Raw genomic sequence first — 27854 nt, 5'->3', positions numbered from 1 at the left:
GGACAACGCCAACATGAACGGCACTGCAGAGCAGCAGGACATTCTGCCCCCTAACTGCATGGTAAAAGAACGATGGAAAGTGGTAGGTATTCAAAGATCTGTACATGACACTTGCACACACAGGGACACACAGTTGTAATGCAACAAGATAAATATAACACTACAAAACATCCTGTGTGCTTTTGCTTTTCTGATTAGTGACCTGAAAGTAGCACAGAATCCTTAATAGTGCTTATTCATCGTCTTTTGCAATATTACTTTGTATTATTTATTTATTTATTAAAAAAAAGTTTCTGAACATTTTGAAGGTTTGGAGTGTAAAAAAACAATAAAAATAAAAACAATAATTATTAAAATAATTAAATAACAATTATTAAAATGAACTTTAAACAGTGAATTAGTATTACTACAATACCATTCAAAAGACTCGGGTAAGAAACTTTTTTTTATTTAGAAATTAATACTTTTATTCATCAAGGATGTATTAAATTGATCAAAAGTAACAGTTGTAGCAAATTAGTTTAAAAGGGAATTGTATATAAAGAATTACAATTAATTATGATTAATTACAATTATTTATATCGGCTGACTTACTGTATAACTGTCGCAGAATTAAATTGCCATCAACTAATCTGTTCGTCCAGCAAACATTCAGTGTAAGCTCATATCAACTCTAAGAAAGTATATTTTCTTGGCCACAGAAAATACTATCCTAAGTATTAATACATTAGAGCATGTAGTAAGGATCAAAAATCATAAAGGTACATTAATTTGCAAGGCAGAATCAGAAACTCAATGCAATTTGTGCACAGGAGTTTTATTAACTAAATACTAACGCAGACTAGTCTAACAAACAAACAAACAAACATACGTACAATCACTCATACATGGGGAAAGGGCTAATGAGAGTTGATGGATGAAACCATCAGGAAAACCAGAGAATGCAGTTATGGAAAGAGTCAGTTAACCACCTGATTAAAACCATCAGCGCCATTTATAACTAATACTAAACCTCTGTTTCGTTTAGTTAAATGTACTAAACTTGCACTGCTTTGTTTGTCCGGATGCAGTCTCGGATGAAAGTTCTGATGGTTTGAAGGTTTGGTGGTGTTGGAGTTCTTCAAGTTCTTCCGGGTTTGAAGGGTGATGAACTCCAAAAGATGTTATTCTGGCTCGGTGATAATTGAGAGTTTCTTCCCAGGTAGAAAGGGAAAAGAGCTAAGAAAGAGATCTGCCGAGGTCCGAGGATCCTTGGTTGAGTGGAAATTCAAGGCCGCAAGTCCTGGCGCAAAACTTAAGGGTCCAGAAGAGTTCTAGCTCACCTCCTCATCTTCTCAGAATCTAAAAGATTCGCAGACTGCAGGGGTGTCAGTGAAGTGAGAGCTTTATCTGCTATATAGGTCACACATCTGGGGAGTCAAAGAGCCTATGGTGACTTTTGGAGGGAAAGTTTACGACTCTTTGTCTCCATGTATGGTAATTTGCATATGAACTGGATTGGAAGTTGATATACAAATTATTAAAGATTCTTAGAACAGTTATATGTTGCATAGTTGTTGAGATATAATATACAGTCTCAATTAGATCATCCGAAGACGAATTGATAGAGACTAAACATAGTATAAGTGAGTTAATATTAACTAGTGTTCTATCATAAGCATGCATAAAACAGGATACAATACATAAGAACATATACAAGAACAGTAATAATATACACAATGACCTAAAAATATGTGTGTTCATTCAAAGAAAAGGTTTTTCTATTAATTAATTAGAGAAGAGTCCATTTGTATGGCATTCCTTTGAGCAATAAAACTACTGTTATCAGATAGGTTGCCATGGAACCGGGGGCCCGAAGTCATTGACAGACATAAGTGGCACCCAGTATGTGTATTGGGTGAGGGGTCTGTGACTATTTGTTAATCTGGTGCAAATGCTACACAGTAAAGCCTTTTACACTGATGCAAAAAATACCGTTCCAAATAAATGCTGTTCCATTTACCAAAGAATTCTGGGGAAAAAATGCATCATGGTTTTCACAAAAATATTAAGCAGAATAACTGTTTTCAGCATTGATGATACTAAAAAATGTTTCTTTAGCGGCAAATCAGCATATTAGAATGATTTCTGAAGTATGTCAGCGCCAATAGCCTCGAGGTAGTGTGCCAACATATAGCACAACTGCGCTCACAGTAACCTGAGTTCAAATCCCGGCTTGTGGTCCTTTGTGGTCCTCACTGTCCTTTCCAAATAAAGGCATAAAAAAGATTTCTGAAGTATCATGTGACACCTAAGACCGCTAAATTCAGCTTTGCCATCACAGGAATAAATTACATTTTGAAATATTAAATTATATATTATTTGTAAATGTAATTTATATATACAGTATATTAATTAATATGCAATATTGCAGATTTTCAGTAAATTTATGTGAATTTGGGTACATACTATATAGATGAAATATATGTGTGGATTTGAGCCTCGTATCTTTTCTCCTGTTCTGAGAAGATTATGTAACAGTAAAACGAATTGGTCTTTTGACCCCATTCACTGGGACTGTCTTGTCAAAAGACATTACAAAGAGATAAAATTCCCACAAAAATTCCCAGTCCAAAGGAAAAGAGAATCTTTTTACATGACTGCTCAATTCCAGTCAGAGTAAATGGGCTCTTGACATCGAGAGAACTAGACATGAGAGTGACATTACTGATCGTCAAGGATTATTTATGAGTTATTTGAAATCAGAAGACTGCTTTGCTTTCTATGTTGTCCTTTGGAAATGTATTAGTCTGTAGTGTGAAATTTGTGACAAATGTATGCAAAGCTGACTAATATTTGTCAGCAGTGGGACTGCTGCACTATTACGTATCCCTGATCAATAGATGTGCCCTTTAGATTGGTAATCAATAAAACAAGGATTATTCACATATACAAGATCATGCACATGTAGATGGGTTATGTTACAGTATTATTTGTTGAGTTTGTTGTTTGAAATGAATATCTCAGGAGAATGAAATAAAGGTATTACTGACTGAGACACTTGAAATGCAGATATTATTAAGTGCTTTTTGATGTTTCCCAAATGCTTTGTCTGAAAAATGCTTTGAAATGCTGTATGCATTGTTATGAGACTGTCGAACATTGACAGCTCTTACATTGGTAGGAAAACAACCGTTTCTCTCACTTCAGGTTTCATACTTGAAATCAATAGTAAATTAAACACAAAAAAATCAGATAATATCCTGTTGTGTTCTTTTTTGATGTCCAGCTGAAGAAGATAGGAGGAGGGGGGTTTGGGGAAATCTACGATGCGTTGGACCTGCTGACTCGGGAGAATGTTGCGTTAAAAGTGGAGTCAGCTCAACAGCCCAAACAAGTCCTGAAGATGGAGGTGGCAGTTCTGAAGAAACTGCAGGGTAAGGCATGGTCATCATTAGGTTCTGGTATTTTTCTACAGTATCAACATCACTTCGACATTGACAAGACATCACGTTGACTGAAGACAAATTCCCCAAGGAAATACTGTACACAGGGTCATTTGTGTTCAAAGTTCCTATTGAAATCTTAAAAACTGTTTTTTGTTGTACGTTAAAGGAGTGTTTCTATTAGTCCTGTCAAACGATTAATCGCGATTAATCACATCCAAAATAAAAAAATTTCTTTACATAATATATGTATGTGTACTGTGTATATTTACTATCTATATATAAATACAAACACATCCATGTTTATATATTAAATATATTTATGCAATATTAAATGTAAAAATATAAATGTATATACATGTATATATTTTCAAAAATACATACTGTATGTGTGTGTATTTATATATACATAAACATACACAGTACACATGGGTAGTTGACAAATAGGCAGTAAAAAATACTTTTTTTGTAAGAGACCTTTTTTGAAAAAGAAATGCATATGTTTACGTTTATTGCCTAAAATATCCAGGTTTTGGCTGTTTGGCACTGTGCAGGTAGATCATTGTGTGACATTCATGAGAGCTATAGAGAGCAGAGCAGACAGCTCCTTATGCTTTCGAATCACTCTCACGCCTACCTTGGTGTTTTTTTTGATCGGTGCACAGCGACACTTTAAGTCAAACGAACAAACAAACTTGTGCGCATATTTGCCTTACTTTGATCTTTCTCTGTAGATCTCACCTTCTCACGCGCAGCGCCACGATTGGTCAATTATGTACAATACCTGCATGTTATTGGTCAAACTACTTTGGATGTTTTAGGCAATATTAAAATCCTGGCCAGGACATGTCCTGTATGAACGGCACATATGACCACCCTAATTATGTCACACTAAAGTACAGAAATTGTAGTTATTAAATTATTTCTATTTAATTTAGCCAAATGTCAAAGGAGAAAGTAAGTTTCATTTTGATACAAACAATATCAACATGTTTTTTATATCAACAAAATTAATATCAACAAAATTCAGTGTCTTAGTCAATCCTTATGTTACTGAAACTCTTCTAGCCCCCAGCTGCATGTGCGGCACAGCTAAATATGATTGATATTCAAACTATATTCATTAAGATGTGAGTTAATTTTTTTAAAACTATATAGCTACACTTTTTAAGCCATCGGTTTGATTCTATTTACTTTCCGCATCGTTCCCTTCTGCGTGGATCCCTGTTAATTTTCTCTATATGTTTCCATGTCCTCTCTTTTCCACTAATTTCTCTCCCTCAATTCTTTCTGTCTCAAAAACAAAGTATCATATTTTATACTTATTTTCATGATACTTTATAACAGTACAAATTTTCTGTAAAAACATTAGAAAATAGTTTATTTAATGTAATTATTGCATTCAAGAACACTGAAAATTATCTAAAAAAGAATAAAAAAGGAGTTAAACTAAAAATAAATGCTTTTTAAAGAGACCTTGTCCTCTGGTGTGACGTCTTTGTGGTGTGACAGTACAGGCGTCACACCGGAGGACATTATCTGTCACACCAAAGGACGTTTCAGCATTTTACTGTCAATTAATGACCTGGCTATTCCGAGCTAACCTGTCATTAGCAGTAAGCAAGACACATTTGCATAATTGTCCATGACTATGTAGTTTAACATGCAGTTTTTAATTAAAAAATATAATTTACGGGTGTCACACCAAAGGACAACAAAACGTAACATCTGTAGTGGTTCCAAAAAAGTATGGATGAAAAAACGATTGCCATTTACTAAAATATACACTTGTGCAATTATGCCGGAGGTGTTTATTGACATTTTTATGCTTTTCTTTTTAAGTTATAAAAGTTGTAATTTATTTAACCATGCTTGAGGCAGTCACACCATAGGACAATTCTGAGATTTGGCTCAAAAATTTTAAAAATCAAATAACACTACAGCTTTTATAACAAGAGGTCCATGTAGGACAAAGACATGTTTAATGATTTACTGCATTTTAAATATCGACAATATTAATTTTATTCATATTTATCTTGTGGGACAGTGAAAATGCCATGTCACGTCAACAATCCACATACATATATTATGTAAAGAAAAACTTTTATTTTGGATGCGATTAATCATTTGACAACACTAGTTTCTATCAAACTGTATACCAGGCTTTTAGCAAATGCTCTGCATAAACATAGACACCTCTGCAAACATGCATTTATTTGATCCAAAGTAACAGTAAAGACATTTTGTACAAAATATTTTAATTTAGTGTAAATGCTGTTCTTTTGCAGTTTCCAAAATAATATTAAGCAGCACAGCTGTTATCAACATTGATAATAATAAGAAATGTTTCTTGAGCACCATATCAGCATATATTAGAATAATTTTTTGAAGAAAGACTGGAGTAATGATGCTGAAAATTCAACTTTGCCATCATAGGAATAAATTACATTTTAAAATATAAACAAAAAAGAAAACAGTTAATTAAAGTTGTAATAATATAACTGTATTTTTGTTCAAATAAATGTAGCCTGAGTTAGGGTGAGCTTGAGAGATCATACCAAGACCAAACATTTGAGTGGCGGTCTGTATTTTTAATCATCTATTGACATTTTTATATTACTAGACTGATTTTTTGCAAATTTATTTGATCCATTTATATTATTTAATGATGTTTGTACTGTTCTTTTCCCATTAGAAATGATATAACTTCCTGGAGGATGATTTTGTTAGTTATCACAGAGGACTTCAAATGTGATATTGAGGACACAGGAAAAACCTATAAATTGATTTCCAATCAAGATAGTAAAACATGTATTGTCTGAATCATCTCAATTATAGAAAAGTAAGAATCAAAGAAACAGGAGCCCTGCCGTGTTTCAGAGGCTTAATAGTAGATGATTTATGTTAGTGGCGTTTCATAGTTGTATACAGCATTTAGCTTTGCATCATCATGACTGAGGCATTTATTAAAAGCTGTAAAGACTGACCATCCCATCAGAGTGGACCCTGTGTGGCGTGTTGTATATTTAGCACTGTGAATGAAGCAGCAGTAACACAGCCTACGTGACTACGAACATGTGAAGCGGCCTACAGATCATACAGCCAAGCATACACACTCATATTCTGATGATTCAGTTCAACCATTAGTCATCAGAAAGAATAAAAAAAGGACAGCTAAATATGAAACTCATTGTAATATAATGCAGATTCTTATGTAACTAAATAAAATGAAATATTATTTAAAACATATATATATATATATATATATATATATATATATATATATATATATATATATATATAAAAATTGCTGAAATGAGAAGATTCATTTTAAGATTTTATTTAGTATTTATTTAAACCTCACAAAATACATTAATGTTCAACATTGTTGACACCAGTGTTATTGTAGTATTATTTGTATAATATTATAGAATATATTAATATTATTTGGAATGAATATCTCAGTTGTCATTTTAATTTAAATGTAAGTTTAAATCATTTAGTTACAGTATGTTTTTGGCATTTTTATTTGTTTTTGTTGATTATTGATTTCTGTTTAGCTTCATTTTATAAGTTAAAATAACAAAAATAAAAGTTTAATTATTTTATTTATGTTTTTACACTTTGAAAAAACTTTCAGTTAAAACTTGAATTTGAATAGTTTTAGTTAACAATAATAACACTGATTGCTTTTTTTAAAACTTTGGACTAGCATTTTTTAATCACCCTGACCAATAATGTAATTTTTTTTTTTTAACATATTTGCATAAATAACCTGCCCATGTTTTTTCCTTTTTTTTAGGTAAAAACCATGTTTGTAAATTCATAGGCTGTGGGCGAAACGATAAATTCAACTATGTTGTCATGCAGCTGCAGGTAAACAATTTCTATTTTGTAACTAGTCACATATGCAGTAACATCAAATCTAAATACCAATGCAAATAAGTAACCCTTAACTAGATTGGTGATTATATTTCAATCAAAGACTAAGTAACATTTTATGGGAGATCATCATCACATGCTGTTTTCTCTGAAATACTGTGACTACTGGTGTTATGTAGGTCTGAGGGCTTCAATTACACTTTATCACTCTCAGGGTAGAAACCTGGCAGATCTCAGGCGAAGTCAGCCACGTGGCACCTTTACCATGAGCACAACTCTCCGCCTGGGAAAACAGATTCTAGAATCCATAGAAGCCATTCACTCTGTTGGCTTTCTCCACCGAGACATCAAACCGGTAATATTTAATAGCTTCCCTGCAATTGTCTTCTAATTGTGTGTAGAATAATAATATAATGCAACACTGTCATTAGGTTTCCAGAAGTGATTTGATTGATTAAGGATCTATGGATTTTCTTTCCAGTCAAATTTTGCTATGGGAAGGCTGCCTTCAACATACAGGAAATGTTATATGCTAGATTTTGGGCTTGCACGACAGTATACAAACACCAATGGAGAAGTCAGACCGGTATGTCACAATTTAATTCAGTATTTTTAATACTTTTCAGTTTTAGTCATTGTAGATTGAATTATTTCATGGTAAATTATGCTCATTTTTTGTGTGTTGATGAATAAGGGTACATGATTCCTGCACTGCAGTCAAATGATCAAACATTTCTGTCATTCACTGTCATTAGTTACAATACTACCATGATATGAAGTTGTCTTTTGATTGACCTTGAAGGTCTGGTTTTATTAAGAAGTGCCTGAGATTTATTTGAGCAATAAAAAGGCTTTATTCACTGTAAGAGTGCAGGCTGGCAGAGAGACGAGCTGAAAGCTCATGAGAGGTTTACAGAGCTCTCTGAATCAGGCACTGGGCTGTTTCCTCATTTAGCTCATCACAAAGAGCTCTTCATTCGCACGTTCCTCTCTCCTCCATCCTTCACACTATCTTTCTATTTCTCTGTACGTGCAGGTTTTAGTGCAGCGATATGAATATTTAATAAGACTGCATGCATCAGTGAGCATTGCCCCCAGGTTCAGCTGGAGAGGGTGTAATATTTTCATCTCTCTCTCTCTCTCTCTCTCAAAATCAGTCTTTCTCTCTATTTCCCTCTCATTCTCTTTCGCCTTTCCTTTCTGCACAGCTGAGTCAGTTGTACTCATCGATTCAGGCAGGAAACAGAGCGTCATTCTTTTATCTATTTATCTATTTATCTATCTATCCATCTATCCATCTATCCATCTATTCATCCATCCATCCATCCATCCATCTAGTTCAATGCTGCAGCACTAAAGTGGTTTGTTTTTCTCCTGCAATCTTCAAGAGCTGTTGTTTTTTCTACAGCAGATTGAAATTTTAGTTTGAGCTGAGTCAAATTCTATGGTGCATCATTTATGAGATGTGAATAAATCATTTCAGGGTTATAAATAGTTTTGGTGTCATAACTGTAAATGTCACCTTCTGTTGAATGCATACAGTATGAAGAGGACAATCAAGGTCCTGAGTCATGCTGCCATGTTTGTTTGTTGATATTTTTTGATGTTATATATTTTTAATTGTTATTTTTTGTTGTACTAAGAATTTTCTATGGACAGCATTTGAAGTGGATTGCATGGGGTCATATGTATAATTATGCCTGCTGCATTATTTCTGCTTTTTCTTTTGTTTGACCATCTTGTCTTATTTTGCAGTTTTCGTTTGGGGTTTTAAGTTATACCGTGCATGTCTGACGTATTTCTCCATCTGTTCCCTTCTCCCCCATACTCTCACCAATGGAAAGACTTTCATTGTGAGTGACTTCATGGAACTTTCATCTTCGTTTTATAGCTGATCTTTCCACAATAAAATAATGCACAAATTTATATCTAAATTTACATACAAGTACTGATCCTATTTATATATATATATATATATATATATATATATATATATATATATATATATATATATATATATATATATATATATATATATATATATATAAATATGTATATATATGTGATAAGAAAAAGGATAAGAAAAGTAAATGTTTATTGAAATTGAAAATGTACTGAAAGTTTTGCGCATAATTTTCATTCCATTTTTAATTTCAAGTTTGATTCTTAATCATCTTCTAATCCAAAGAGAAGTTGAAGTAATATAACATATAATACATTTAATGAGCCATTTGTAATTCATGCCAAATAATGCTTGTGAGATTTCTTTTCGAGAGTTTGACCTTTATGTTCAGCAAAAGTGCAGTCTCTATAATTGGCAATAAAATAGTGAACACGATAATAGAAAATTAACTGGATCCAATTGAAATGTCATTTGTCCTGAAACAGATGCTACTTGTCATATTATTTAGTTAATCAAAAAGAAATTAGAGCAGGTTTGTGAGAGAGAGCCACTGGGACTTATACACACTCATGCACACACAGACACGTGATGGAAGGTGTTTACCTTTTGTGTTGCGTGTTCACTGTTCTGGAAGAATGGAACTCCATGTTCAGTCTCTGAGCAAAGCCATGGTGCCTCTTCTTTCAGAGTGTTGTGCACTGTTTGTCCCTTTCCTGTTGCTACTGTAATGAAAGTTATAATGCATAAAATTATAATGCACAGTATTTTTTTTCTGGTTTGCTTTGATATACCTTAATACATAGTACCAATTCTAACTATTACAGATAAAAATGCATTTTATCAATGACAGATTTTCCTTATACATTTCTGCTTTCAGCCCAGAACCGTTGCAGGATTTCGAGGGACTGTTAGATATGCATCTGTGAATGCACATAAAAACAAAGTGAGTGCAACTTCCTGTGAACTTAAATCAAACTATGTATTTTACAGAAGATACAATCATTTAATTCTATTTACCTGTTAATTTAATAGAATTCTTGTGTTGTTTTTACAGGAAATGGGTCGCCATGATGACTTGTGGTCATTATTTTACATGCTGGTTGAATTTGCTGCTGGGCAGCTCCCGTGGAGGAAAATCAAAGACAAGGTGCTCTGACTTCCTATACCTGATTTGAAAATCAGTATTGGTTGTCTTTTGTTTTATTCAGTTTCCTGACATTTTTATTCTGTGTCAGACCACCATTGTTAAAATCTACTTTTGTAATCTGCATCATTTAGGAGCAGGTGGGCCAGATTAAAGAGCGCTATGATCATAGGATGCTGCTTAAACACATGCCATCAGAGTTTAATGTCTTCCTGGAGCATGTTTTAGGCCTTGACTACTACACCAAACCCGACTATCAGGTACCTAGACCAAAAAACTCTCTCTCTATAAATCTATGCTACGTATAGCATATGTATGCAGTGCTTTTCCGAAATGTTATTACTTTTACACGGATATATTACATATATGGGTGGTCTTTTCTGTGGTGTCTTTTCTGTGTCAGCTCCTTATGTCAGTGTTCGAGAACAGCATGAAAGAACGCATCATCACAGAGAATGAGCCATATGATTGGGAGAAAAGTGGGACGGACTCCATGATGTCTGCCACCACACCGACAGCAGCGCAGCAGAACACACGGCCCACCGCAGCTATAGTTGGGTAAGCACCACATGCATGTGTGAACATATTACACGTCATGTGTATATGCCTGTGGACATGTATCTATCTATCTATCTATCTATCTATCTATCTATCTATCTATCTATCTATCTATCTATCTATCTATCTATCTATCTATCTATCTATCTATCTATCTGTCTATCTGTCTGTCTGTCTGTCTGTCTGTCTGTCTGTCTGTCTGTCTGTCTATCTGGCTGTCTGTCTGTCTGTCTATGGTATCTTTGTTTATGGTTTGTTTTTCTCCTGCAATCTTCTGCAGCTGTTGTCTTTTTCTGTTGTCTTTTTCTTTCTCAATTTGAGCTGATTCAAAACCACATTGTAGCAAATTAGCTCAAAAGGGAATTGTATATAAATAATTACAATTAATTATGATTAATTACAATTATTTATATCGGCTGACAGTAATAACTGTAGCAGAATTAACTTGCCATCAACTGATCTGTCCGTCCAGCGAACATTCAGTGCAAGTTCATATCTACTATAAGAAAGGATATTTCCTTTGCCACAGGAAATACTTTCCTATTAATGCATTAGAGCATGTAGCAAGGGTCAAAATCGTAAAGAGACATTTAATTTGCAAGGCAGAACCAGAAACTCGTAACTTTTATTAGAGTTTTTCTCAGTTGCTTTGGTACATTTCTCGATTCATCCTTGACATTTGCAAAACAGTAAGTGCATTTCTCAAAACAACTTGTACAAATAGCAAAACACCATGGATTACCTGCAAAAGCCAGTCTCTTGCTCAAAATACTTAGTTCATCTCTCAAAAATAAATATCTGTGTCAATGAACATGTCAGTGACATCAGAATGACAAGTCCTTGTGTCATTGTGTACGGATAAGACAGTCAAATTACTTAGTCATGTTGTCAATATAACAGTGTACTCTGGAGGGATGTTCTGATGTAAACTATGGCTACAGTTTGGATGACAGTTACTGTACTGAAATGCAGAAGGCTGCACTTCTTATGTATGCCATATTTCCTTTCAAAAGTACATATTTGCACATTACTGTATGTAATATATTGATTGAAAGAGACTGTTTCAAAATGTTTGAATTATTGAGGATATGGCCGATCTCCCAATTTTTAGCTGCACCCTGCCATTGTAAGGCCATGATTGACAACATTATTTCATCTGATATATACCTCTGTCCTTGGCCTCTTCTTCCTCTTCCTCTGTTTCGCCTCTGTACACTTCCGTGCATCCTTACTCCTCTTCTTCCTCTCGGTAGTTTTGAGAATTTCAATTCTGATCTGAGAAATGTACCAAAGCGACTGAGAAAAACTGTAACTAAACACTAACACAAACTAGTCTAACAAACAAACAAACAAACATACATACAATCACTCATACATGGGTAAAGGGCAAATGAGAGTTGATGGATGAAATTATCAGGAAAACCAGAGAATGCAGTTATTGGCCAAATTAATGACACGATAACTAGGTTTTGAAGCATGAATGAAATCTTTTGGGTGAGTAACTACATTTTGCAGACATGCAATAAAGTTCTGAAGTTCCAGCAAACAGTTGTGACATTTGCACTCACAGTTTAGAGAATGTTAAGTCTGTTTCGAAAAATGTGCCAAAGCAATTGAGAGAAACTGTAAAACCAGGCTGGAATTTTACTGTGAAGAAATTTCTACCTATCATGCTCACTTTATTGTTAAAGATCCTTGTGTACACTAACACACATACACCCATACACATGCATGGAACTTAACAAATCCCACACTAATTCACTGACTGCGTCTCGGGGGGCTTTGTTACTTGTCGCACATTGTCACATAAATGCGGTACAGATGGATAAAAGGCTTGCTTACAGTCTGAAATATACAAGCAATGAAAAAATAAATAGACAAGCTTGAATCTGTTGTCTTCTTTATTTTACTTAATTATTGTTATTTGCATACTGATAAATTGATTGGTCACAAACATCCAATCCTTCTTGGAACATTGTAGTTTTAAGTGGGTTTGTATGTTTAGAGATGAAAATCTCACTTCTGATGGAAATGTTACTGACTTATTTTAGTCCATTGCCGTTCTAGAAAGGCAGAGTTGTTGTATTGCTCCAGGAAATGAAGAACATTTTACCGTGAAAAATAAAAATATCTGATGACTTTTAAAGGAGTTCCCCCTCTGATGTTCTGTTTCGAAACTCTGGTGACATTTACAGAAAATGACTCTTTAAAGGTGAAGTGTGTCATTTCTGCATACTACTGGAACTAAACAGATTTTTTCTTTTAAATAAATGGAAAAAATGTTTCCAAATAGGAAAAACATTTTTATATCTAATTTTACATAGAATTTAGGTCATTTAGGTGTTACCCTTTTTTTTATTGAACATTGATTGTGATCTTTTTTGGGACCTTTAGGGTCATAAATATTACCCCGATGCCAGGTGACCTTCAGAGGGAAAACACAGATAATGTTGTGCAGGACGAGCACCTAAGCGACCAGGAAAATGCCCCTCCGATTCCCTCTGGCCGGCCAGCTGATGGTAGCCAGTTACCTACGGACGCAGATGGATGGGAGGAGACAGACTTTAATTGCAACAAACTCAGGATTAACCTTGGAAAGGTGCAGAGCAGTATAATGAATATAATCCAATTAAATACAGTCAAACAATTTTGTTTGTTTTTAAAAACAATGAAACATAATAATCAATTTTCTAAATCAATTTTCCTTAAATTTTCCATCTTTGATTTTATGTTGCAGGGAGGTCAAGAGGAAGATGGTAGCCGGGGTGTGTGTCCTGTTTCGCCTCATAGGGGTTTGGACTCTCCAGGTGTGCAGGTGCACTCGCTCAGGTACCGACGGGTCAACAGCCCTGAATCTGATCGCATATCGGCCGCTGATGGACGGGACGGTTATGGACAGCGGTGGGTCATACATTTACTTGGGAAGTGTGCAGATATTGTATTGACTGAACCACTCAGAAGTTAAAAGAACTATCCATTTAACAGTATTAGTTTAATGTTTTAAGTCATAATTCATAATGTAATGCTGTTTTTATCTATTAAGTTCCAGTAATGTAATGGATTTTAATTCACTGTGTTATTCAAATAAAGGCATTGCAGCATGAGTATTCACACTAATGTTTGAAATTTTGGGATCATTAAGAATTTTTTGTTTTGAAATAAATAATACATTTATTCAGGAAGGATGCATTAAATTGGTTAAAAGTGACAGTAAAGGCATTTATAATGTTACAAAATACTTCTATTTCAAACAAGAGCTGTCACTTTGTACTTTTTATTTAAAAAAATGAAAAATCAAAAAATGTACCGCAGTTTCCACAAAAATAAAAAGCATGACAACTGTTTTCAACCTTAATAATAACAAATATTTCTTAAGCAACAATTCTGCATATAATTATGATTTCTGAAGGATCAATTGACAACAAAAACTGGATTAATGAAAATTCTGCTTCCCATCTCAGGAAAAATTGCAAATTTCAAAATAATAATATATTAAAATTTAATAATATATTAAAATAGAAATAGTTATTTAAAATTATAATCATATTTCTCATTATTACTGTTTTAATTTTTCTGAGCAAATAAATGCAATAAAAGTCTCGGTGAACATGTTAGACTTCTTTCACCAATTAACTGACCCCAATCTTTTAAACAGTAGTTATTAGTATCTTTGTATCATTTAGCATTAAAAATGTGGAATTTATTCCTTTCTCAGCTCTCGAATGGACATCCTGGGTTCTCCTTCTCGGCACGTTTACTCCTCCCAGCCAGCTCAGATGCTGTCCGTCGATGGCTGCCGCGGAGACCGCGGTCGTAATGAGGCGTCTGCATCGGTGGACCAGGAAGCCCACAGCAATGCCTTCATCCGCTCTGTCCCACTCGCAGAAGAAGAGGACTTTGACAGCAAAGAGTGGGTTATCATAGACAAAGAAATGGAGCTCAGAGACTTCCACCACCTCCCAGGGGCTGAGCCCACCACTTCTGGCACCACGGATGAGGAGCCGGAGGAATTACGGCCTCTGGAGGAAGGAGAAGAGCGGCGGAGACATAGAGGCACAGATCCGTCAGTCAGACCCAAGATGTCACACGGCGACCACACTACACGAGGCATGCTGCCGCTTACGGAGGAGGAGGCATCCAGGAGGAGCGGGAAAGGCCAGTCAACATCTGTGGAGAGCCCTGTGCAGTCGCCCTGTCACTCGCTACCCTCCGGACGGCCGCGGCAGAGAGAGTCAGATCCCAATGGACCTCAGAGACAGGTAAGATTATCCTGACTAAGCTGCACTGACATTCTTATGCTAAAGATGGAGTGTGTTGGTTGGTTTGAGGTGAATGAGGTTGAAAATATTTGATGGTGGTAAAGAAATCATGATGTCCAGTTAGAAGAGTTTTAATTTGTTTGTTTACAGACACTTTTAACTATACTTTGCATTCAATGTTTTTGAGCACTTGAATCTAAATCATATATTTAAAATTAGATCAGGAAAGGGATGTTTATTGTTCACAAACCAGCACTTATCAGCAGAGAACTGGATTTTATCAGCTAATAATGAAATTAATTATAATGAAATGTCACATTAGATGGCAGGGACACTATAATATAATTTCTTTATTTTACATTGCATCTTGATAGACTGTCAATTCTCTGTTTGCATATCAGTGACATATTTTCAAAAACTGAAATGTTCTACATTTTACACAATTTAATATAAATTGAATACAAACAATTTCAATATACATTACCTTTCAAATGTTTTTGAAAGTAATTAATACTTTTATTCAGCAAGGATACATTAAATTGGCCAAAAGTCACAGTAAAGACATTTATAATAATAATAATAATAAAAAAAAACCCTATTTCAAATAAATGCAGTTCTTATGTGCTTCCCGTTAATCAAAAAATCCTAAAACATTTATCATGGTTTCCACCAAAATATTAAGCAGAATAAATGTTTTCAACATGTTTTTAGAGCAGTACATCGCATACTAAAATGATTTCTGAAGGATCAAGTGACATTGAGGACTGGAGTAATGATGCGGAATATTCAGCTTTTCCTTCACAGGAAAAATTTACTTGAAATTGTAACAATAATTTATAATATTACTGTTTTTACTGTATTTTTGACTAAATAAATGCAGCCTTGGTGATCATAAGAGACTTCTTTAAGAAACGCACGCATGCGCGCACGCACACACACACACAGGATTTAAATACTATATGTGTTTGTATTACATTTTGTAAAATATATAACAAAGCATTAATTTCCTCTTTGGAGACTTTCTATTCTCCTTTAATTGTAGTGTCTGACTGTTTTAGCTACCATATACAGAGAATAACCTAGATAAGGGGTTTATTTTACTTTAGAAAGTAATTTGTTTACACATGAAATAGCCTACTGCCTCTGGAGACTTAGTTTAGCATAAGACACATTTATAGCACTTTTCTTTTTTAATTTTAAAATAGCTTTTCTGTCTTAAAACCAGATTTTAATCAATACAAAGCCAGTGCTGATGGGGCGGTGCTGTTGTCTCACTCCACTATTTACAGGGTGTGTGCCTATTTCTTCTTCCCTTTCTTCTCTCGCCGTCTGTCACTCTTTCTATAACTCACTATGTCTGTCTGACACACAGACTCATGCCTCATCTCTTCTTTTCTGACCTTTGAACATAATGATTGTTCTTTGTTCACGGTTGGCATTTTGACCATTTGTTGAATGCAGAAGTTGTAACTAAGGGGGTTTTCAAACTGTTCTAAGGTCATGTACACACTGCAAAGATTTGCGAGGGATGAGTGACTTTCAAAAAGCTAACATTATCATATGTAAAGAATAATGAGTCATTCTTACAACAGCCTTGAAATATGGATGTAACCCTAAGGATATTTTTACATCTTGCAACTGTAGACATGAAACATGGATATCAAACAAATCATATACCATTTGTTATGAAACCATTGTCCACTGTGGCTGTTGTTCGTGTTATATTTATGCTCAGACTGATTTCACTGCATTAACTAGTTGTTCAGTTTAGTCCTGCACACACTACATTAAATTAATAACATTTCAGTTGCTCACACCTTAAAAAGATAGTTTTATGATGATGAGAAGATAAACATTCTGTTATCATTTACTCATACTCATGTCATTCCAAACCTTTCTTTGTGGAACATCAATGCAAGTAACCAAACAGTCTAGGTTGACAGTTTACAATGACAGAATTTGCATTTGTGGGTGAACTCCCCTAGTGAAAAAAATTCATTTACATATGTATGTGCTTAATAAAAATACCCTGCAATTGTACTTGTACTTGTATACTTAAAGTCTGCTAAATTGGATCAACTACTTTTGAGCTTAACGCACTTTAATTGTGTGGAAGTAGTGCTGGAGTCCAACTAAAAATATGCTGAAGTATATTTGATTGTGCTAAAGTGGAACTATTGCAAGTATACTTCAGGTACACTTTAATATTTTGCATTTAAAGACTGATATTATACAGAGATATTACAATCCTTATTTCCAGGGATATAATAAAACATTTTAGGCATAATATTAAGAAAGGTGCACTGTGCAATAAGTAAGTATCAGTAAGTCTTAAGTGATATGACAATAAATATATTAATGGTTTGAAGTATACTTAGTATGAAATAAATGTATTTTAAATAAATTATGCCACAGTTTGCTTTTTTTAACTACGTATTGTGTCCCTTTAACATTTGAGAAGTGATTTCAGTGCTTTAATTCAGTTGTCACTCCCGTAAATAACCAAACCCAGTGTGAACAGAACAGGTTAAAACTCAGAAGAGGAGTAACAACCATATTTACAGCAGCTGCAGTATGTACATAGCCCAAATTTCTTTTCTTTTTCTATAAATTACTAGATAAAATATCTAGTTGGTTTTCAGCAGTTTTCACAGGAATCACAACTAGCTCTTGAACTCTGAGGCTAAACCAGTGGTTTACGTCTATTTTGTCCTTCCAAAAAAGGAAAAAAAATTTATTTGTTATTTTTTTTCCCTCAGTACTGTCTTTGTGTTATTGACTGCATTGTTGAAAATGAATGGTCTACTGCTGAGCGTTTTTTTTTTTTTTTTTTTACAAATTTCTTAAATTCTGACTGTAATCTGTTTTTTTTAGGATGCTCAGCACTAAACCGCTCAGTAAAATTTTGCTATGATTCATATTAAAGTTATTCATTTTCATATTTTAATGTTTGTCATCCCTCATAGTCCAAAACAGAATGTGTGAAAATATTTCAGCCACTCTTTACCACTAGGGTGTGCCAGATGACATGTAGTAGACCAGCAGTATTGCTCATTATACTTAAGCCAGTTTTATTGTTCTCATTTAGCCAATAGGAAATACATCAGAACGCAAAGATGTGAAATATATTTTTAAGGGGCATTTTTCAGAATTATCTTTGGAAAAAGTTGCCCCTCATATTGTTTCGCTATAAACACAATCACAGCCTTTTCAAGCTGAACTGGGATTGCTGGATTGTTTCTTTTGTATGAAAGCCGCAACCTCAAATCAAAACAGATGAGGATGCTCATTTTCCCAGCAGTCTTCACCTTTTAAATGCCCATTGTCTTTTGCTCGGCCTTTCGCTCAAAATCACGTATGACACGTTGATTTCACCCACGGAGAAAATACCAAGGCTGTCGCTGGAGCCAGAAAAGAAGAGTGAAAGAGGTGTTTGCGGTAAGCACAGTTTAGGCTAGTCCCTTTTGTACCTGTTTGATGAACTTGCTTATTGTTTTTTTTCTGATTTGATTTCTGTTTTGTCATCATTTTATCCATTTTTACCCATTTTTATCCATGTGTGTCTGTGTTTGTATGCCTGACGAGTCATTTTTCTTAAGTTGTCTGCTTTTAAAACGATGGTTTTCCGATCAGCAAAATGGTTAAAGTACTTTTGTCTCAAATCTCTTGGTTCATTGTACATGGACACAAATGGCACATTTTTGAGAGGTGGATCTGCATCAAACGAACAGCCTCTGTGGAATAAAGAGGCTCTCAATGTTGGCCGCCCAACCAAAAAGAAAAAAAAACATAGCTATCCCTTTAGCTTTGTCTCTTGTGAAGACTTGTTTCCAGGCAACCCATTGTAGGTCTGTGTAAAGAGAGACCGTTCCTCTCTTTGCTCTGAGTGTCTGGCGTTCTCCTCACTGCATGCGACTGGGGAGATGCCTTAAATGTTATAAATACACATCCTCCACTGAGCTCATGAATTTCAACACATGCTCTTTCTTGTTTTATTTCAGCTGGATGACGACAGGCCACACTCGGGCCCGCGATCCAACCAGCTACGCCGTCTCGCCTCCTACGTCTTCTCGTCCTCCACTTTGGAGACTGAGCAGTACCCTCACGCCGGAGGATCCTTCATCCAGCGCAGCCGCTCAGCCGAAAGCAGCCCGGCTCACGGTAACCTCCGGTCGGGCTCAAGACGTCACGCTCCTCTTCAGCCGCCTGGAAGTCCGCGCAGCAGGCACTCTATGCTCAACGTGTCCCGACAGCAGATCCAGCAGATGCTGGCTAAACTAATGAACAAGAACAGCTGAGGAAAGCTGATGTAGTCTCTTCTCAAATACCCATGTGAAAGACTTTTTTTTTCTTAACAGGATGAGGGATTATTTTTGGGAACTTTTCTGATGCAATAAACCGTAGAGGGCTGTAAGAACGGAATGGCGTGTTAAAGGGAATGCAGTGCTTTTACACCTGCTCTTCATACAGTTGTGGCCAAAATGATTAGAACACTAGTATATTCACCAGCTAAAAAATGGTTTTAAGTCAGATATTTTTATCTTTTGCTGTAGTGTGTTAGCAGGAGATATCAGTTTACATTTCCAAACATTCATTTTGCCATTAATTGTAATAATCCAGAGAGATTTTTGTTTGACAACAGCCAGTGCTCCACACAGAGATCTGATCTCACCATCATCCAGTTCGTCTGGAATCAGACAGAACAAACTGAGACAGACTAAATCCAGAAGAACTGTAGCAACATCTCCAAGATGCTTCAAGAAACCTACCTGCAAAGCTACAGCACTCTTAAAAGTTTTAGGCACTTGTGTAAAAATGCTGTAAAATGAGGATGCTGTCAAAAATAATGACATAAATAGAATGTTTTATCAATTAATTTCTATTAACTAAATGAAATCAACATTTGGTGTGACCATCCTTTGCATTTAAAGCAGCCTTTGCCTTAGGTACACTTGCACATAGTTTTTTGCACATCTCTTTGCAGAGCACTGGCTGTTGTTAAACAAAAATCTCAATGGGTTATTACAATTAATGGCAAAATGAATGTTTAGAAATGTAAACTGATATTTCCTACTGACAAACTACTGCAAAAGATAAAAATAACTGACATAAACCATTTGTAGTATACTAGTGTTCTAATAATTTTGGCCACCACTGTATCTCGCACTTTCTGCTTGTTATGAACAGATGCTTTAGTTGTTTTAACCACTCTTTGAGTAAAAATCACAATGGATATTGCACAAAGCTATTCATAGACAAATTTCTCTTCATTATTTGCAGTTGTGTTTGTGTACCTCAAGTTGCATTGCAGTTGTGGTCACCTTGAAATATACCTGATCACATTATTTTAGCCTGAAGTGACCCACTGCATTTAATATGCTAGTTATTTCATTGTCTCCCATGCAAAAACATTTTTTTTGTTTTTTTACTTTTTTGATGGTGATTGTCGTTGGATTATGATTTTTACATTTTGTATTTAATAATTTAATTTAATCATAATTTAGGCTGTCGAACACTTTATGAGCCATTATTCATAGTACATAACGTTCCATACATACAGAGGCTTTCAATTTTACAAAGAAATTGACATTTTCTCTGCTCTAAAGGTGCTTTGCCTCACAAAGGAGATGTTATGCAAGTTAAATGGATTCATAGGAGCATAAGGGAATAATATGTCTACACTTTTATAACTAATGGAGTGGCATTCTAGAGTCTGTTATCTTCTGCCAACTAAATTTGAGATAAATGAGTCAGCTGTTTTGACGCAGTCTTAAATGAAAGGCCAGAACTCTGGATTTTGGTTTCTCTGCCACTGATTAAAATTATTATAGTCATAAAGTACACAAAAGCAAAAAAAAAAAAAAGAAGAAGCATTTTCCACTCCATTCTGTTGTGTGTTTAGGAAGATGTTTAGGTAAAAGCTTCCATATCTTATTTAATCATACATTTATGTGCATAGAGCTTTGAATGCACTGTGCAAGCATTATATCTCATTGAATACCTCCTAGTTAATCTTGGGTTGGATGCAAAGATTAGTGTTGTATGTTATTGAGTAGCAAAAGTGTACGTGTAGGACTGCTGTATGGTCTTTTGAGTACTGTCTCACTAGTGCACTTTAAAAAAGACACCGAATTGGAGCCATATCTGTTTCCTTGGCGATTCGAGAGAAAAAAAATGCCATTGATTGCAATAAGATGTGAACAGTGATTTTGAATCGAGAGATATGAGAGGTGGTGAGCTTTTGTCATTTTCTCAAGTAAAATCCACTTCTGTTTCTTCTGAAAAGTAGAATATAAAATAAGGGCATATTCTAGAAATATTATGTACATTAGTAGGACATTTAGTGATTAAATAGCACCTTCGTTGAATGATGTTCACGTTATGGATATTGGTGGCTAAAGTTTTTTCAGCTTAACCTAGGCTTGAAAGGAGAATGACTCTTGCAGTGTTATTGTGATAGCAGGCGGAGATCTTTTGGCAATATGACATAAAAAGCATGACTGAATTGTGAAGGTGGATGAATAATTTTTTCTTGCATCTTGTCAGGAAAGCAGATGAAATGCTCATGACTTGTTTTAAAAGACATTTACTTTAGCTAGTAGGTTATTTTAATGGCTCTAATTTCTAAAACTGCTTTTTTGTTTTTGTAAAGAAGCATATAAGAAAGAATATTAATAAAATAATAAAATCTAAACTTTCACAAAAAGTGTTTGCCAAAATTTGTTGTTTGTCCACACAAGCATAAAACTCAAGTCAGTTTTGGAGTGTTTTTCTGCACCTTTATATGATCACATGCACTGAATTGTGCATCTTCAGTGCTAAGTATTTGAGCAGGAATGATACATTTCAAAAATGACTTGTTTCTGGTACTGTCACAGTCATGGCTTCTCACATGAATGTACTGTTTATATACCCAAACAGGCTGCTAACTCTTGCAATTGTTTTGCACATCTGCTTTTGCCTGGTTTACATCAATGTTTTAGCAGTAATTGAACAGAAATGACACTGACATTAACGGTGCAAGAAAAGTCGATATTGTTGAGACTGTCCAGGTCTGTTGATCAGGAAGTACTGGAAAGACAATGTTCAAAATCTTGTTTTTTGCATGACTAACAAATGAAGTTGGCCCATGAAAGCAAATGAAAATAAAATAAAATGTTAAATGGCTTATGTTATGCCTTTATGTTCCATGAATTGTATGTTGTTCATTGATTTACATACTAAGTAATTAACAGAGCAACTTTTGCGTTTGCTTTTTGAAACCAGTATATTTAATTGACAATATTCAGAATATTTAATTGACAAATAAATTTGCATTGAAGCATAAAAGCAATGGCAGCACAGTAGAGATAACTGGTCTCTCTTCCATCTTTGTGCTGTCAGGATCTACAAAATAAAATGATAAAATGTTAGCTTGGCCCGTATGTTTTTTTGTTTTTTTTTTATTAAATAAGATTTTATTTTAGTTTATGTACTCTGTTTACAAAATTTTCTAAGGCCTTTTAGTTGATCTCTACCTGAACATCTGCATGTGATGCTCTGAAATACCAAAAGAATGTCATTTATTCTGTCACACCCAGCTGAACTGCTCTTATGTCTAATGAGTATTACTTTATGCCTATACACAATGCCTTTGTCACAATAACACGTTTTATATGAAGGAAAATGCTGTATCATAGCTGTAATGTGCATGTTTTATGATATATTGTTGATTGCAGGGTCATTCTATATAATATATGTAGAATGTATGGAGATGTGATGGATCAATGACTTTTGGAGCATAATCTTGCCCGCAGGGAACGATAAATTGTGAGAAACTTCACTTGAACTACAATGAACTCTATTATGTTGGTACCAATACTCGACTGAACAGCAACAATGTACACAAAACAACAGATAAGCTCTAAAAGAGCTGATACAAGCACAGACTGTTGTCGATATTTAATGTATTCAGTATATTTGCTATTAAAAACAACTGTGGCAACGGTAACAGCGGTAATTTAAAAGTGTGTGCTGTAACAAAGTGTAAAAATAAGTTACAGAAGTTTTTATTTTACTTTTTATGTAACCAGGCAAGTCACTTAAGATCAAGATTTTCATTTACAATGACAGTCTGGTATTGTTATGTAATGTAAATGGGCTATGATCTGTTAGATTGATGTACAATAAGCATATTACCTTTTCTATCACAATATCACTGTACAATACGCTTGTAATATTTCCAAGTAAAGCATGTATTTTAAACTTTTTTTAAATTACAGGATGTATGTACATTAAGAACGAGAATCCTGTATACGTAAAAGCATGTTATCTGGTTGGTTTTAGTTTATGTATTGTTTAGAAAACCTGTATGTTGGGATACACTTGAAAAAAAGCAAAATATGACTGGCTGCTGTAAAAGGGAAAACACATTTTTGTGCCTTTTTTATGTATGTAATCTAGACAATCTTGAAAAGCTTGTGTACAATTTAAATAAAATTAAAGTCTTTGAGAAAAAAATCAGTTGTGTTGTGTGGTTGACGTATAGGAATGATTGTATAGAAAATGATTAGAAACTCCATTCTGAAGTACATTATATTCTCATATGTATTAAAGGGTTACTCCTCCCCAAAATTAAAATATTTTCATTAATCACTTACCCCCATGTCATACCAAACCCATAAAAGCTTTGTTCATCTTCAGAACACAAATTAAGATATTTTTGATGCATTCTGACAGCTCCCTGACCCTCCCATCGACAGCAATGTAATTAACACGATCAACGTCCAGAAACGTAGCAAGGAGATGTGTAAAATAATCCATGTGACATCAGGGGTTCAACCATAATTTTACGAAACTATGAGAATACTTTTTGTACGCAAATTTCCACGCAATTTCCACGCAAATTTGTACGCAATTTGTATTTCCATTTTGGAGAGTATCCACTGAACGCAAACAGCGTATGGTGTTCTGTGTCAGCTGCGCCATGCGGATACGCTGTTTATGTCTATTATGCTTTGATTTGAATGAAAACAGCATATCTGCGTGGCACAATGTAAAATTACGGTTAAACCCCTGATGTCACATGGATTATTTTACAGATCTCCTTGCTACGTTTCTGGACGTTGATTGTGTTAATTACATTGATGTCTATTGGAGGGTATTTGGAACGACATGGGGGTAAGTGATTAATGACAAAATTTTCATTTTGGGGTGGAGTAACCCTTTTAAGTATAGGTTTTCCAGGAAGATCCCACTGATTAAAAGTTTAGCATAGTTTTTCTTATATTGCCTTACAATTACATTACATTGCAGCATTCTAACTTTTGTATGTATATTTGTATGTTGTCTTCTAGGGCCCAAATCTGAATGAGCCTTTACTGTCACCCACTGACTACAGGACTAAATCCCCATCCTCAGAGAAGGAAATGTTCCATATCCTTCCTAAACTGCAGGCAAAGAGAGCTGACTTCCTCACCGTCATGCTTACAGGAAGCCTACACCAGCGACGGGCCTTCACGGCCACACCACCTGAGACACAAAATGAAGGACCCAAAGATGATGATGTCACGAAGAGTGAATCTAGTAGTGGTGCGAGCGAAAAGAGCACTGAACGTAGTCAAGATGGGGCTCCATCCACCTTAGTGGCCGATGATCCACACAAGGAGCCAAAAGAACCAGGTTCGGTTGCTGATGTAGATCCTGACCAAGAGGATGTCTCGAAGACCCTTGTTTTGTTTTCACCAGGAGACATGAAGAAGTCTCCACATGCTATAAATGGGACTGAAGTGGATCAGGGTGTGGCAGGATCTGGAGCCCCTCAAAATGAGCAGTTGGATGAAGTTGGTCGACTAGAGGTACAGATCCAGGAGGACATAAAACTTACAGATGGAAGGCAACCTGATGCAACTGCTGTTGACCCATCCATACAGACATCTAAACCAGTGGTAACCATCTCAACAGCTCAAGTGGCCTCAGCCTCAACTGCATCACCCCCTTTCTCCAAAGTGGAGCGAACTTTTGTACACATTGCAGAGACAACCCATCTGAATGTCATGTCTTCCAGTGGTGCGCAGGTTCCTGAACTTTTAGAGGAGGTTGAAGGAAAATCACAGGCCAAAGGGATAGATAAGTCTTCCCTTTCTCAAGAGCCAGGAGAAGTAGCATGTGTCCAATATGAAGTCATCTCTCAGACTCTTACAGAGGGACCTCAGGTACCTAATATTCTGGATAGGTCTTTGCCAAATGAGACTACTAAAAAACAGGACGATCGTGTGGTTCCTCTACCCTTAGACACTAGGGGATCTATCCATCAAGATTCATCAACTCACTCCAAACAGGACAAGCAACCAAAAGAGGAACATCAAGAGGAGAAAACAATACTTGAGAGTGTTTCTAAACATCCACAGCCAAGGATCAAAAGTCGAATTCCTATCCTAGTCCCGGAAGAGGAGCCAGGATCCGAACAATCCCTGTCCACCAAAGAACGACTGCGTAGAAGAGCCATGCAACAAGACCTGGTCCGTCAAGTTGTGGAAAGACAACGTCAGGGTCGCTGGATGAGACTGAATTCCAGGACTTCATCCTCATTATCTTCTGGAGATGAGCCTAAGAGACCTTCAGAGACTCTTTCAACTACGGGCTCAGAGGAAGATATTCCTGAATCTGATAATTCCATCAACAAGCTCAAGAAGGAGGCTGAGGAAAAGTACCGAACTGAGTGGCACAGCAGGATCCCACGACCAGTCACACCAGTAAGGAAGCCTTCAACTAAACTAATAGTTGCAGCTCCTGTTATCCAGCCTGAAGCCGAGACTCCAAAATCAGAACAAAAGGCAAGCAATGGGTAAGTCTAGTTTAACATAACTGAATTTTATTATTTGTACACTAATTTTGCTCAGCCCTGTTGACAGCATACCACAAGGTACAGAAGAGGATTAGGGCCAAGCATTAATAAAAAAAAATAAAACCATCTCGAGAGGGCATTATATTGTATGATTAAACTGGCAGTATTTAGAGCAAAAAAGTTGAAAAAAAATGTTCAGAATAAACTTATTCCATTTTGAGAATGAAGTCATTGTGTTTCGTACGGTGGCCGAAAGAGCTCAACGCACTGCAAATAGAAAAAACACTTGCAAATTAAGAAAACAGCTTCCTCAATTTTACAACACGCGCTGCAAATGCTCACAACACAACCAAAGAAATGCGCTGCAAATAAAATTATTTGTGTTGTGAGCATTTGCAGAGCGTTTCTTTATTAGATGTTTTCTTGATTTGCTGGTGCTTTTTCTATTTGCATGTGTTTTCTGAAGTTGCATCGCTTTGAGCTCTCTCGGCCACCATAGTTTTGCGGGAAAAAAACAAGTTCAATTTTGAGTAAAAAATTTTAAATAAAATGTTGTGTATTCTCATCATTTTATTTCTAATTTTTTTCTTAAAACACATCAACTTTATTCTCTAAATTTAATGATTTTATTTTCAACATTTTAGACATTTTTCTTGAAATTGAATGAGTTTAATCTTGCATTATGATTTTAAGCTCAAGATGGTTTTATTATTTTATTATTGCTTGGCCTTAATCCTCTTCTGTAATAAAGTGATTAAATAGATAAAGAATAAAGTATCAAAATGAAGTATTAAATAGACTCATTTTATTTAGTTTTTTTCACCTTAGCCCAAAAGTACAGTCACAATCAGGATCAAGTGCTCCAGCACTTCACACAAGATCAAAATCTACACTGTCCCGCTCAACCATGTCAAGTGGAAGCAATCGCATGCCGCTCTCCTGTATTCCAGCATCATCCCGTCACAGCTTGAGCACTGCAAACTGCACTTTTTCTTTAACCCGTATAGCTAGTCCTTCACCCCAAAGGCTACCCCTGCGAACTGCAGTTAGTGAATCCCGCAAGCAGCCATTTGCTCTCCGAGCCACTGTGGAGCTCCCAGTGAAGTCTAGGACTACTACTGGCAGTGGACCTGCAAAGGACATCAAACCATCACCAAGCCAACCCACCACTACATCTGTCAGGAATCGAACCAAAGCTTCTGCTCACTTGAAGAACACAGTTCCCTTGAAAAGGGAAAAAAGCACAAGCAACAACACACCTGCAGCCAGATAAGACACCGTGGCTGCTGTTTACTGGTTTCTTCTCAATTACTTGAACATCTTGCCTCAAAATGTAATCTGCCCCATTGACCAAAATGAACCTTTTTAATTAATTTAATGTTCCTCCTAATCAGTGAATGGCTAGTTCGAGTTTTGGATTCTGCACCAAATAATTTTATGTTGTACTATAAGATGTAGAGCTTTCACTTTGATGGAAGTTTCTTGGAATATAATAGAGGAAATTTTGCATTTAGCTTACACGGTGCTATACTGTATATGTGTTGTTCTGTTGTGCATATTTCATTTAATATATGGTTTTTGAAGGTGTACTTTATTATTAATTAGATGCCAAGTTGTCTTTGGCCCTTGACACACAATAATGCTAAAATGAGATTGTAAAATTATTTATAACATCTGAAACAATCATACAGTATATTGCATGTATTTAGCCAGCACAAATTATTATACACCACCAGACGCACAGAACATTGTAAAATCTGCCACATATCCATGGACAAATGCACAAATTTCCTCTGGTCTGCAGCTCGGCCCTCTTTGTAAACCTTGTGATGATGGGCATGCCTTGTCTTTAGCTTGT

At 35.5% G+C, this 27854-nt stretch overlaps 1 protein-coding gene across 1 annotated transcript; it reads left to right on the top strand.

The window, feature by feature from the left end:
• Nucleotides 1-13: 13 nt before the first annotated feature.
• LOC306857292 (tau-tubulin kinase 1-like) lies at nucleotides 14-27269 on the top strand (the record flags this gene model as incomplete). The annotated part of the gene is made up of 14 exons (XM_079397171.1): nucleotides 14-82; nucleotides 3269-3416; nucleotides 7228-7301; nucleotides 7522-7662; nucleotides 7789-7893; nucleotides 10088-10153; nucleotides 10265-10357; nucleotides 10489-10614; nucleotides 10758-10912; nucleotides 13307-13511; nucleotides 13650-13813; nucleotides 14628-15171; nucleotides 24507-25996; nucleotides 26825-27269. 14 exons carry the CDS (start codon nucleotides 14-16, stop codon nucleotides 27267-27269), a joined length of 3825 nt encoding a protein of 1274 aa, XP_079253297.1.
• Nucleotides 27270-27854: the final 585 nt, after the last annotated feature.

The sequence above is a fragment of the Barbus barbus genome (assembly GCF_936440315.1).
Source record: "Barbus barbus genome assembly, chromosome: 37".
Lineage (NCBI taxonomy): Eukaryota > Metazoa > Chordata > Actinopteri > Cypriniformes > Cyprinidae > Barbus > Barbus barbus.
This window is presented reverse-complemented; position numbering and strand designations above follow the sequence as displayed.